The 11,560-nt window shown below is 36.0% G+C and overlaps 1 protein-coding gene across 2 annotated transcripts; it reads left to right on the plus strand.

Moving 5' to 3' along the window:
• The first annotated feature begins 2,391 nt into the window (after positions 1 to 2,391).
• On the plus strand, positions 2,392 to 11,095 carry LOC141639158 (OVARIAN TUMOR DOMAIN-containing deubiquitinating enzyme 7). Of its 2 annotated transcripts, none has more exons than XM_074448336.1 (11): positions 2,392 to 2,611; positions 2,835 to 2,941; positions 3,237 to 3,312; positions 3,519 to 3,668; positions 6,918 to 6,976; positions 8,100 to 8,184; positions 8,428 to 8,568; positions 9,188 to 9,308; positions 9,420 to 9,541; positions 9,741 to 9,838; positions 10,672 to 11,095. In XM_074448336.1, exons 1-11 carry the CDS (start codon positions 2,561 to 2,563, stop codon positions 10,796 to 10,798), a joined length of 1,137 nt encoding a protein of 378 aa, XP_074304437.1. In that variant the 5' UTR covers positions 2,392 to 2,560; the 3' UTR covers positions 10,799 to 11,095. The 2 variants fall into 2 exon arrangements, with proteins under 2 accessions (XP_074304437.1, XP_074304438.1); XM_074448337.1 differs by having other exon boundaries at positions 2,415 to 2,611; positions 3,230 to 3,312.
• The last annotated feature ends 465 nt before the right edge of the window (positions 11,096 to 11,560 follow it).

Consider the following 11,560-nt stretch of genomic DNA (forward strand, 5'->3'; position numbering starts at 1 on the left):
GTGTGGAGCAAACAAGTCAGAAAATAGTTTCAGAATGTAATGTTTAATATCGAAAGAGTACCTTGTAGTTCATAGTTAAAGACTACAAGGTGAGATTATGTAATTGTTGTAAATTATTAATACGTGACGAAGAATATATTCTTTTGTCGACTATTTGTATGTTTCAATAAATAACCGTATTTTGAACACATTAAAACGATTGTTTGAAAATCTAAAATTTATATTTTAAGTAATGAAACATAATGTTTTCACTTTAATTATCCAGATAAGACGTATTTTGTGTTTCAACAAACCGAAATTTGAATTTTCAAGGTGGCGCCAAGGTAGAAATTTGCATTTCGAGTATTAACGCCAAGTCGAAAATTAAATATTTGGCTTGAAACCATGTTTGAAATTAAAAATTCGTCTTGGCACCAAATCTAATTTCAAATATTTGATTTTGGCAACAAACATGAAATTCAATTTAATGTTAGTTTTTCTTGAATACTTGATAGGCTTTGCCGCAACCTAATCAAAGATAAATACCCTTGACAAAAATGAATGTAGTAATAGGGGTCAAACACAAGGAAACGAGAGTTATTAATTAGTTGTTATGGGTTGAATTCTATCAAGGTCGGTTATCGTATGATTGCTTAGTTTGGTTGGTAAACTTGTGATAAAACAATAATAAAGGAATAGTCTAGGGAGGTCGGGTCACACATGCAAATTACGTAAATGCTCAAGCTAAACATAGGAGTTGATAAAATTGTTAATTGTTTAGGCTTAAAGACAACCACCTCTCGGCCTTATTGTCAACCATAGGTCGGGTCCTAGAGAACTCTCGTTATGACTAGGTCGTCCTACTAACACATGTTTAGTCTAATTCAATTTCGTGCCTCTCGACTTATAAAAGTGAATTTACAAATTTAATCTAAGATAGTGATCATTTATCGAAGATTAACTATACAATGTAAACATGTGAAAGAAACAATGAAACGATATTATAACATCCTAATTCAACAATTGCAAGAACTACTTATGCATGGTTTCCCTTATTCCGTAGACAATTTTAAATACTCTTGCATAATGTAAATTTGACTAATGACAAATGATAAATTGATCATAATTAGTAAATGGAAATGACAAATGAATAACAAAGTAGTACTAGAAATGAGATTACCTTTATAATGGAAATAGAACTTGAATATAGAAGAACAAATATTTGAAATGGAAATTGCAAATGAACTTGAAATGTTTAAAGGAAATTACAATAAGGAAATGCTTAAGGGAAATCTATTCTAACCTAAACTAAGAACTGAAATGAGAGTAAAAAAGTGGTGTAGAGGGTGTGTAAGAAGTGTGTTTTAGGTCCCAGATCAACACCCTTTATAGAAGAGTGAAAGATGAAACGTAAACATTCACGAGGGAGGTAACCCCGATCGGGGACACCACACCCCGATCGGGGTCGTGGTGATTTGGCTTATTTCACTTAAATCCGTCTTAAATTGTATAGAGAATCCGATGCTATGCCTTAATGCTTCATAATTCCTCCGCTTAAATGCTTCAAATGGAATCCTAAGCTTGCATGGACACTTGATCACTTGGACTTTACGTGGGCTTATATTTCATGTTCTTACTTGTGTATCAACCTAAGTTAGTTTCGTGCTCGGGATTTTCCAATTCTTCCCAAAATGCCCCTATGCTTCCCGAAGCACCTTTGCATGATCAAGACTTGCTCTTATTAGCCTCGTGAACTTAGGTGAATGCTAATTTGACGGGAAAAAGCTACTAAAAGCTTAATTTCCTACAAAACACAATGAAAACAAACAAATACAACTAGAACACGGAATTAGCTCATTAAATCACTAACATAATGCAAATGACATGTAAAATAGAGCTAAAAAAGGGGGTTAAAATGTATATAAAATGAACCTATCAATACTTTTCAATGTCGATTTTCGCGCGCGGTTTCATTAAAAGCACTTTATTTACTTAAAATTTAGATATTTTCGACAAAACATTAAAAAATAAAAAGAGAAATTTTTTTAGAAAATCGTTAAAGTGGTAAAAAAAATAAGTCAAGAGGTAGAAAAATATCGGAAAAATAATTTTGGGACATTTTGGATCACTTTAAGTCATTTTAAGCCGAGTCAGTTATGGGTCGGGTCTTTTCGGGTTGGGACATCTCGGGTCAGGTTAACATTGTGTCCTTCAATAATCGGGTCGAGTCTGCATCGGGCCGGATCAATTCTAATTTTTGATCAAACAAGTTCGGGTGACTTTCGGATTTTTGGTCAACCTTACGGATCGGGTCATTCAAATCGGTTCAATTTTAGCCGATCTACCATTCTACCCACATCCGACCCAAACTTTCCCAAGTTTAAAAAAAAAATCATGATATATATCGCAGGCATTAAAGTTTTTGAAACCCTCTTGAGTCTTGAGTCTTGACAATCACAATCATAATAAGAATCGTCGTCGAAAGTTGTAAGAGCGCAAAGAAGTTGTGACTGACGGACATTGATATACCCCGCAGAAGCTGTAACCGGAATCTCCAATAAATAAATTGATCAACGATTGGATGGCCCCAAATAAGCATCATAAATCCAAACCAAAGAAGCATCAGCCTCATGTATGTTTTTTTTTTTTTTTTTTCATATTCTTAGCACATAGCATCAATGTTTACTGGTTTGAGTTTTAGATTCAACTTAGCTAACTGTAACATAGACCTGGAATGAATTCAGCTAAGTTCAATTCGGCGTCTACTCATGTCATAATTTGGAAATTGGACTGGTGAGATTCATGTACATTATCTGTGTATAGTGTGGCTTTAAATATGAAATTGGTGTGGGCAGGCCAAGAAGCACGGAAAGCCGGTCAGCATCTCTGATTTTCGCGCTCAGCTGGATGTGCTAGGTTTGAAGATTATACAAGTTACGGCTGACGGTAATTGCTTTTTCAGGTTCGTGTATGCTTCCTGCTTCTTTTTTGTCCAAAGTTTTGACTTCTGCTGTGTGCATCTTTAACTAGTTTATTCTAGATATTGACATCTAGTTTTTTCTTTTTTTTTTTTTTTTTTTTTTTTTTTTTTTTTATCTGGAGCTCCTTAAGCCATATAACTCTCATAGGATTCATACCATGTTCACATTTGTATGTGTTGAGGGTAGGGTTGACTGGTGGTATTCATTGGTCACACACTACTCATTTACTATGGCAGCTAGTACGGATCTGAGTTGATGATTTACTTTAGCTTGCAGGGCTTTGGCTGATCAGTTAGAAGGAAGTGAGGAGAAACATGAAAAATATCGCAATATGGTTGTGCAGTATATTATGGTATGTATGACCTCCGTTTTTTCATCCATGCATGGCTTTCTCCACGCATATTATCAAATTGAAATCTCTAGCACAGGCATCTTTTTTCACTAGGCTCGTTGTCTAATGTATGTTACTGACATTTTACACCATTGTAGCTGTGTTTCTTTTCATTAGATACCTATTCGAATTTTAGAAATGAATCACATTTTTGGTTGATGATATAGAAAAATCGTGAGATGTTCGAGCCTTTTATCGAGGATGAGGTACCTTTTGAGCAGTATTGCCAGTCTATGGAAAAGGATGGTACTTGGGCTGGACATATGGAGTTGCAAGCAGCTTCTCTTGTAACTCGTAATAACATCTGCATCCATCTTGTAAGTCCTTTTCCTTAATCGGTTATTTCTCCGTGTTACCTCTCAAGTCTAAATATTTGTTTCTCTTTCCTGGATTTGTTTAACGGTCCCGGCATTCGGTACTCTGCATTGAAAACGCGGCAATGAGTTATCTATACGATTAGGACCCGCCTTTCATTTTCTGTAGCGTTTAGGTCCTGAACTTCAATTTTTTAGCATAAGGACCTAAATTATAACTCCGTTAAACATGCCATCACCAGTTTCGGTGCTTTTTTTTTGAAGACTCACCGGTTACATTTTTGTCCCTTTCGCTTCTTAGTTGAAAAATGTAAATATTAATTGAATGAGCTTTGATGAGCCTTCCTGCCCACCCATCCCTTTCTTGCATTTTACTCTGCAGATTGGACACATTTAAGTGTAATAATGATAATGATAATCACGATACTAATAAAGTTACTACTACTACTACTAATAATAATAATGATAATAATAGTAATAATAATAAAATAATAATATATAACAACAATAATAATAATGACGCATCTTTTCTGATTTGACAAATTGTGCAAGAATCTCACATCCAGTGCATCATCATACAAAACTTGACCACAAATGAGAACGAAACTCCTATAAAAGGAGTGGTGAGTTATTAATGAATTGACCTTTACTAACAATAAAAGTGAGTTCCAAACAGATTTAAATGATTTTTAAGGTATATGTCCAAGTTAGAGGTTAATTGCTGACCTTTTCTTGGTACAAAGGTTGATTGCTAACTTGAGGTTACAATTTTTCTGGGTTCTAAATGAATTGATCAGTTACGCTGAAATAGGGCTGTTCACCGGGTGAAAACCGGACGGACCCGGAAAGGACCGAAGACCAGGCAACTGATGAAATAGAACCCGAATCCCGGACCGAATCTGTACCCGCAACAAGCAAAATTTTAAGGATTAACTACAATAAATTTTGATATTTACTGAATTTTTTGTGTCCGCAACAGAACTTTCAAGTTTAAAAAAAGATTAGATTATGGATCAAAATTATACGTTAAAAAAAATTAAAAATCAGAAAAGAATCCCAACACCAAAGAACTGAAGTACACCATTATTTAACGAAAATCAAATACACCAAATTCCAAACGCGGAAGTAAATAATAGTGACAATCACAATTCACAAGCTTTCAATTCCAAAGTCATATGCAATTGAAAAACAGATGTACAAACTACAAATGTCAAACAGTTGGAGTTCTATAACCAACACATACATGATACATATGGTACACATAGAAATGATGAATATCATTGGAAGAGTAAGCTAGAAAATTTATGGGTTTTCACTCTTCGGGGTCATTGACCACATGGCTTGTAGCAGTTCCGTTGCTATGGAAGTGGTGTGGTAGAAAAGAATAGGGTAGTAATGTAGCATGAGACAAATAGGAATGGAAGGCAGTATATATAACGGCTAAAGGTTGGAACTTGCAATGAGTGATAGGAGTAAATATTTACCCTAGAAAATTTACACGTCGATTCCATGCTGCAACTTGTCTTACATCCAATGTCATTCCTCGACCGCAATAAACAAGAAGATACGGTAATCCAATCGACCTGTTGAAACCGGTCTAGAGTGGACCCAGGATTTAAAAAGTTAAAAAGTTTGGGGTATCAAAAAAATTTAGCACATATATAATAAAAAAATTTAGGATCGAGAAAAACATATAGTACATAACTTATTAAATCTAATTCACTATATGTATAGCGAGTAGAATGACCGCTTTCATAATAACTAATTTATGATTTATTAATTTATTTTTGTTTTCTAATTCATCAACTAAATTTTGTATCTTGGAATTTAGCGAGTTTTTATTACTTTCGTTTTATATATATAGAAATTTTTATACTTGCTTTGTAAAACACCACAAAAAATAAGCTCTCTACAATAAAAAATGTATTTAACGAGAGCAAAAAAAGAGGGAATATGCATTTCATGAGAATCGAACCCGGGACCATTGGTGAAAAAACAAAGCCTTTACCACTGAACCACATGATCTTTATTGTAAATTTAATGCGCTAATATGTACTTATCCACTATTCAGCAATATTTGGGGTAGCAAAAATCCATCCGCTTAACCGATTTTTTTACGTTTGGGGTAACGACCGCCACCTCTTGCTACCAGGTGGGTCCGCTCCTGATTGCACCTTCCAGGAGCGTGGACCGGATCCGTTCAGTCTGGACTAGTCGGACCTAAGTTTGAACACCCGTAGTCTTACATCCAATGTCATTCCTCGACCACAATAAACAGAAAGATACGGTAATCACCTGGTTTAGACTGGATTGCACCGGAGACCAATCAGGTTTTCCGGGTCGGACCTAAGTTTGAACACCCGTAGTTTTAACCAGAAAATTTATTACTCCCTCCAAATTTTAATGTTCTTCCCATTTCTCTATTATATGTGAGTAGTATTTTAATGAAATGGGAACTTTAAAATTTGGAGAGAGTACGATTTAGATATAAAATAAAAATTAGGGCTTATCAACCCCAAATATGGTAGATGGTTGCCCCTAATTGGTGAGTTAGGGAATTAGGGTTTTTTGATTTGGGGAGAAAGAGTAAAGAGAGTGTAGGTTTATGGAACTCACTTAATTTTAGATACCGGTGGAGATCAGTGCACATGGAGGCACTAAAGATAGAGTGTGATGGTGCACTTAATGATGCCTTAATAATAAAGGGAAATGTGATGGTTAAATGATGCATCAAGTGCACCCATAAGCACGTTGATAATAGGCGGTGATGCAAAGGTAAAAAATGGTGATTAACGTGGACAGAGATGGGGATAATAAATGGGTGTGGTGATGGATGAAGCTATGTCCCTTGGCTTCGTCCAGTATTCGAATAAGGGTTTGGAAGTCAGGGTTGGAAGATAAGGAAGGGAGGTAGAGATAAAGGAAAACATAGTCTGAAGAATATACTAATAAAAAAAAATAATAGACAAGTAGAGTATACTTCGTGATGAGTCCCTGACACTAACTGAACCGCAGGTCCCGATTTTATAGATAACTCACGTGACAATTATTTTCTAAACACTCGTTCTGCTCAAGTTCTTTTATTGTTTTATAAATTTATGGTTTAAAATATTTTGCTTGATTTGGATCATACACGATGGTTTTGAACTATTTGCATTTGGAGTTGTGCATAAAATTTTCTTGGATATATGTACCGGATTATAAGTCGATTCAGCAGTAGTGAATTTTTTGCTGATCATGTTGATATTACAGCATAGGTCACCACGATGGTGTATACAGAATTTCGGTTGTCACGGAAGCATGATTCATTTGTAAGTAATTTTAATTCTGATACTCTCTGTATATATTAAGTATTGGCCAACTTGAGCTATTAATTGATAGCCAGCTACACTAGACATGCCAGGTTGCTGATTGTCTACTGCTTGTTTTTATTTGTTTAAGTGGGAGCCAAAGACCTTGAACTTGAATCCTTGGTACAGTAAATCGTGTGCTTGTTTTCTAGGTCATTGGTTAGAGGGGAATTCTCTATCAGGGATCAGACTTTTTAATTGTCTTTGGAAAATGGTTGCTTTTTTTTCGCTTCTTCGTGGGTTAAAGTATGTGGTTCGTCTACTGCTTGTTTTTATTTGTTTAAGTGGGAGCCAAAGACCTTGAACTTGAATCCTTGGTACAGTAAATCGTGTGCTTGTTTTCTAGGGCATTGGTTAGAGGGGAATTCTCTATCAGGGATCAGACTTTTTAATTGTCTTGGGAAAATGGTTGTTTTTTTCGCTTCTTCGTGGGTTAAAGTATGTGGTTCTTTGAAACCGTATTCTCAGTGGTATAGTCGAGTTGTTAGAGTGTGGGGTCAATTTAATGTGATTGTTGATTATTTCCTTTTATTTTGGTATCATATAATTTTCAAATCAGACGAAGCTTAACAATGAAAACGCTGATTGTCCAAAAACCTGCGGGGTCGCACTATGTGGCTGCCATTGGGTATTCCAGTAGCGTTTATTCAACAGAATTGGACTTTATGAGAGTACTTTGGACCTGTGTTCCATGATACGGGTTCCTTGTTTCTTCCATTTCCCAGTCTTTCAGATTATCCTTACTTGTGCCATCCTTTCTCCGTTATCAGCAGTGTTTTTTTTTATGATATCACTACACTGATGCCTCAAGTTTTAAAAGGAAGCTATGTAATGTGTAATCCCAAGCTCATTAACGTCCATTTTCTGGAGCCTCCGTCCTTGTGGAAATCTATATTATTGCAGTGCATTAATATGAGTATATGTTTTGTTTCCTTTATGTTTCACCAACTTGCTTGGGTGGAAATAACCTTTTAGGCAGTGCATTGGTAACATCACTTCATAACTTGGTGCCACATATAGGTGAAGTTCAGTATATGTTCCCAGCTTCCCACTACTTTTCTTTGCATAAATTGCTTCTCTACAGGTCTTATCATGACGGAGAGCATTACAACAGTGTGAGAATGAAAGAAGATCCTTGTGATGGACCAGCAAGACCAGTCTCTATAAAGGTTTTTGTTTTTTACCAATTTACATTTATAGATAGATTCGATGAAACATGGCTCTACTTGGATAAAAGCTTACTCTCTTCTATAAGCTGGATTACTTCGAGCATTAGTCCATGCTTTCAGTTTCTCTATCCAAGCTGGTACTGTTATTCACCTTCCTTATTGGCTCATGGTGCTTAAAAAATCACTCACATCATTAGTTTTGACATTCTGTAGAAGAGATACTGATTCCCTCTACTTATATAGGCTGATGTTAATCTTACAGCAAGTTCAGAAGCAGCAAAAATTCCAAGTGCTCGTTCAAATGGAAAAACTTCCGAGTACAGTGGAATCATGAAAATGGTCATGGATAGCAGTAATTGCAATGATGCTGAAAAAGTTGAACAGGTGAATTACCTGCTAACATGCAATGTTGTACAAGTTTGGCTTTCTTTGTTATTACAGTAATAAAAAGGTGGAGTGAATTTCTTACATTGCTTTTGAAACTTGAGTAGAATGCGAAATGTCAGAACGCATGTAAATCAATTCGACATACAATAGTTGTAACAATGTAGATGATGAGACAACACGTACAAGTAAAAATTTAGGTGGACATAATAAATATAGAGCAAAGATTGATTTTTAAAAAGCCACCATTGTGCTGCATTTTTGAAAAAAAATGGACTTTCGCATGCCCTCTCAGAATGAGGATCAGAGATATCAACATGGAAATGTAAACATCAGCTCCATATACTAAGATATTTCACCGAAAAGCTCCTTTATTTACTTTTCATTGGTTTTTCCCTTCACTTTTGCTCCTTTAAGAGAGGTGATATGAACTAATGATAAAGGTGCACTATACGTCAGCTCCCTATACTAAGATCTTTGAACTATTGATCCAGATGTTGCAGAGTGACCTTTGAAAACAGATTGGTCAATTGTTAATAGCTTGTTATGGTAATTTGTATATCAGCAGCTCTTATGAACTTGATATTTTTTCATTTTTTTCCTTCTTAATATTCCGCAGGTTTTACAGCTAGTAGATGGCGACGCCGATGCTGCAGTTGAGTTCCTGATAGCAGAGAGAGATTTGGGTGAAGCAGTTGAGCAAAATTGTGTTCTTTTTGAGGACGACATTGATAACAAAGGTGATTGCTGGTGTGGCATAGTTTGCATAGTTGTTCCACCTTCTTCTTCTGTTTGATTGTTTGCTGTCATTGAGAAACTTATTTAACTTCCATCTTTTCACGTGAACTTAGGCTTTGATGACAATAAAAACTCGAATAAACTCGTGCATAAAGGAGCGCCTGCTAATGGTGTAGATCAATCAGTTGACGCAAAAACGGTTGTCAGCTGTAAATCATCTTCCATTGTTGACAAGGTGAGTCCCTTGTTTCCTTACCACATCTTCCCTCCCCTTGGTCTCTGCATTTTGTTTATTTTGTTTGACACGATATTTTTCTTTTTTGGTTTCAAAAGCTAGGTCACAAGCCACTTAACTCGTGCCTTTTTCTTTCAATGCCAAATAGAGTGATTTATAAACTGGAAATCTAAATCTATTGTGTGGTCTTTGCTTGCAGAAAATCCCTAGAAATAAGGTCTGTTCATGTGGATCAAAGAAGAAGTATAAGGCTTGTTGTGGAGCAGCAACTGGAAGGGCCTCTTCTAAATTTCAAGTGTATGGTTTTCAAAATAATCTATGTACTTTTTTTTGCATTTGTTCCTTTGAATTTAGCGTGCAATAAATTACAGAAAGATATGGTGTCATTGGCGGTTGGTAGTAATATCGATCTTTCCCTATTTTCCTTGATTATTCTAAACACGGAGGGCTGAGGATGTTCCACTTACATGCATTTTGCCAAGTCTCGTTGCTCAGTTACCTTCTTGTGATACCACCTGTCCTTCAATCGAAGATGTTCCAAAAATGTTAGCAAATTTCCCTAGTAATATGGCAAAGGAATGTAGGTGGTGCTATTAATTGGAAATGTATTAATATTTGTCCCTAGTTCCCTCTCAAGGACAGAGTACTAGTGTACTACAATCCTATTATGCAAATAGTTTGCGTCACAAAATAGTAGTGGTTTTTTGTGAAATCGAGCCACAAATACTTTGATAAGCTCATAAGCCCGTCTTACACAAGTACTATAGTAAAACCGCACGTGTTTGCGTATGATTGGACTTGTTACAATTTTTGTATGAGCAATACTTGTCATCTGAAAGCTGTGTTACTCTGATTCTCCGACACGGTATCGTGTCTGATATGGCTCATTTGTGCGAAGTTTTCCTTATTGTGGTCTAAAGAAGTGTCGTGTAGAGCGAAGTGTTGGAGTAACATAGTCCGAAAGAAATAGCAGAAAATGGTCTCACCTCTTTTCCTAGGTCTGTGTTAAAACTAAAGGTAAACAAACAAATAGAGCGTTTCAGGAACCTTTGCCTGCTTGTTGGGTAGTTAAAATTGTTTTCCGCAATTACAGAGTTTACTGATGTATTCTGTTGCTGTGATGTCACCAGTGAACATGAAACGAACTCTGCAAGAGGCAGCAGAGGGAAGCAAGGGAAGAAGGGGAAATCAGCTACTAAAGCACCTTCCACTAGATCAGATGGAGCAGTGCCTGATATGGGTGCATTATGCATCTGATTTTAAGGTACTACCATTTCAAGGTAAAGGCGAGTTTAGAAGTCTGCCGGACTTGAAGAAGATGGTCCTGTGGTTAGAGGGGTTGGCCTTTTTGGTTTGGGGGTGAGTTCTTTCCTTTAAACCTCACAAGCTTACTTCATATTGTTAATTCTCATTCCGTCCTATCATAGTACATTTCTTAACCAATTTTTTTTCACTTCAAAATTAGTTTTGCTATATAAATTTTGTGAAAAAGCATTGTTTCGAACCATCTAATGGTAAGGAAGTAATTAAAGTTGGATGTTATCTCTTCCTTAACTAGCTTCTCGTACTATTTACCTTTCCTAAAGAGTTGATTAAAGCAATGGAGTCGTCGTCTTCTTAACTTCGCAGCTATAGAATTGTGACTTATATGTAATTTTTAAATGGAGTATCCACATGATATGGTCCTTTAACCAATGTGATAAACTTACTATGTATCGAAACAATGAAATACAAGGTAGACATTTCATAATCACACTCGGCATTAAGGATGTGTAGCTGACTAGCTGTGTAGGCGTGTAGCTGACCTCTTTAGAAGATTCAATGCATATCAGCTTGTATGGATATTATTTCTCCCATCCCGATCAGTTATTTACCTTTCATTTTGGCACAAAGACCAAGAAAATAGGAAGGGACCAATCATTGGATAACAAGTGGATCAAAGTGAGTGTGGATGATTAAATTGCTCATCAAAGACATTCCAAAAATAGAAAGCTAAACAATTGACTGAGACATCCAAAA

This window comes from Silene latifolia, unplaced genomic scaffold (assembly GCF_048544455.1).
Source record: "Silene latifolia isolate original U9 population unplaced genomic scaffold, ASM4854445v1 scaffold_288, whole genome shotgun sequence".
NCBI classification, from domain to species: domain Eukaryota; kingdom Viridiplantae; phylum Streptophyta; class Magnoliopsida; order Caryophyllales; family Caryophyllaceae; genus Silene; species Silene latifolia.

Excerpts from the sequence above, each read along its gene's own strand:
- LOC141639158 (XM_074448336.1), top strand. The coding sequence starts at position 2,561 with ATGGCCCCAAATAAGCATCATAAATCCAAACCAAAGAAGCATCAGCCT. Across the intron at positions 2,612-2,834 it reads CAAAGAAGCATCAGCCTCAT|GCCAAGAAGCACGGAAAGCC; the intron begins GTATGTTTTTTT and ends TGGTGTGGGCAG. Across the intron at positions 9,309-9,419 it reads GGACGACATTGATAACAAAG|GCTTTGATGACAATAAAAAC; the intron begins GTGATTGCTGGT and ends ACGTGAACTTAG.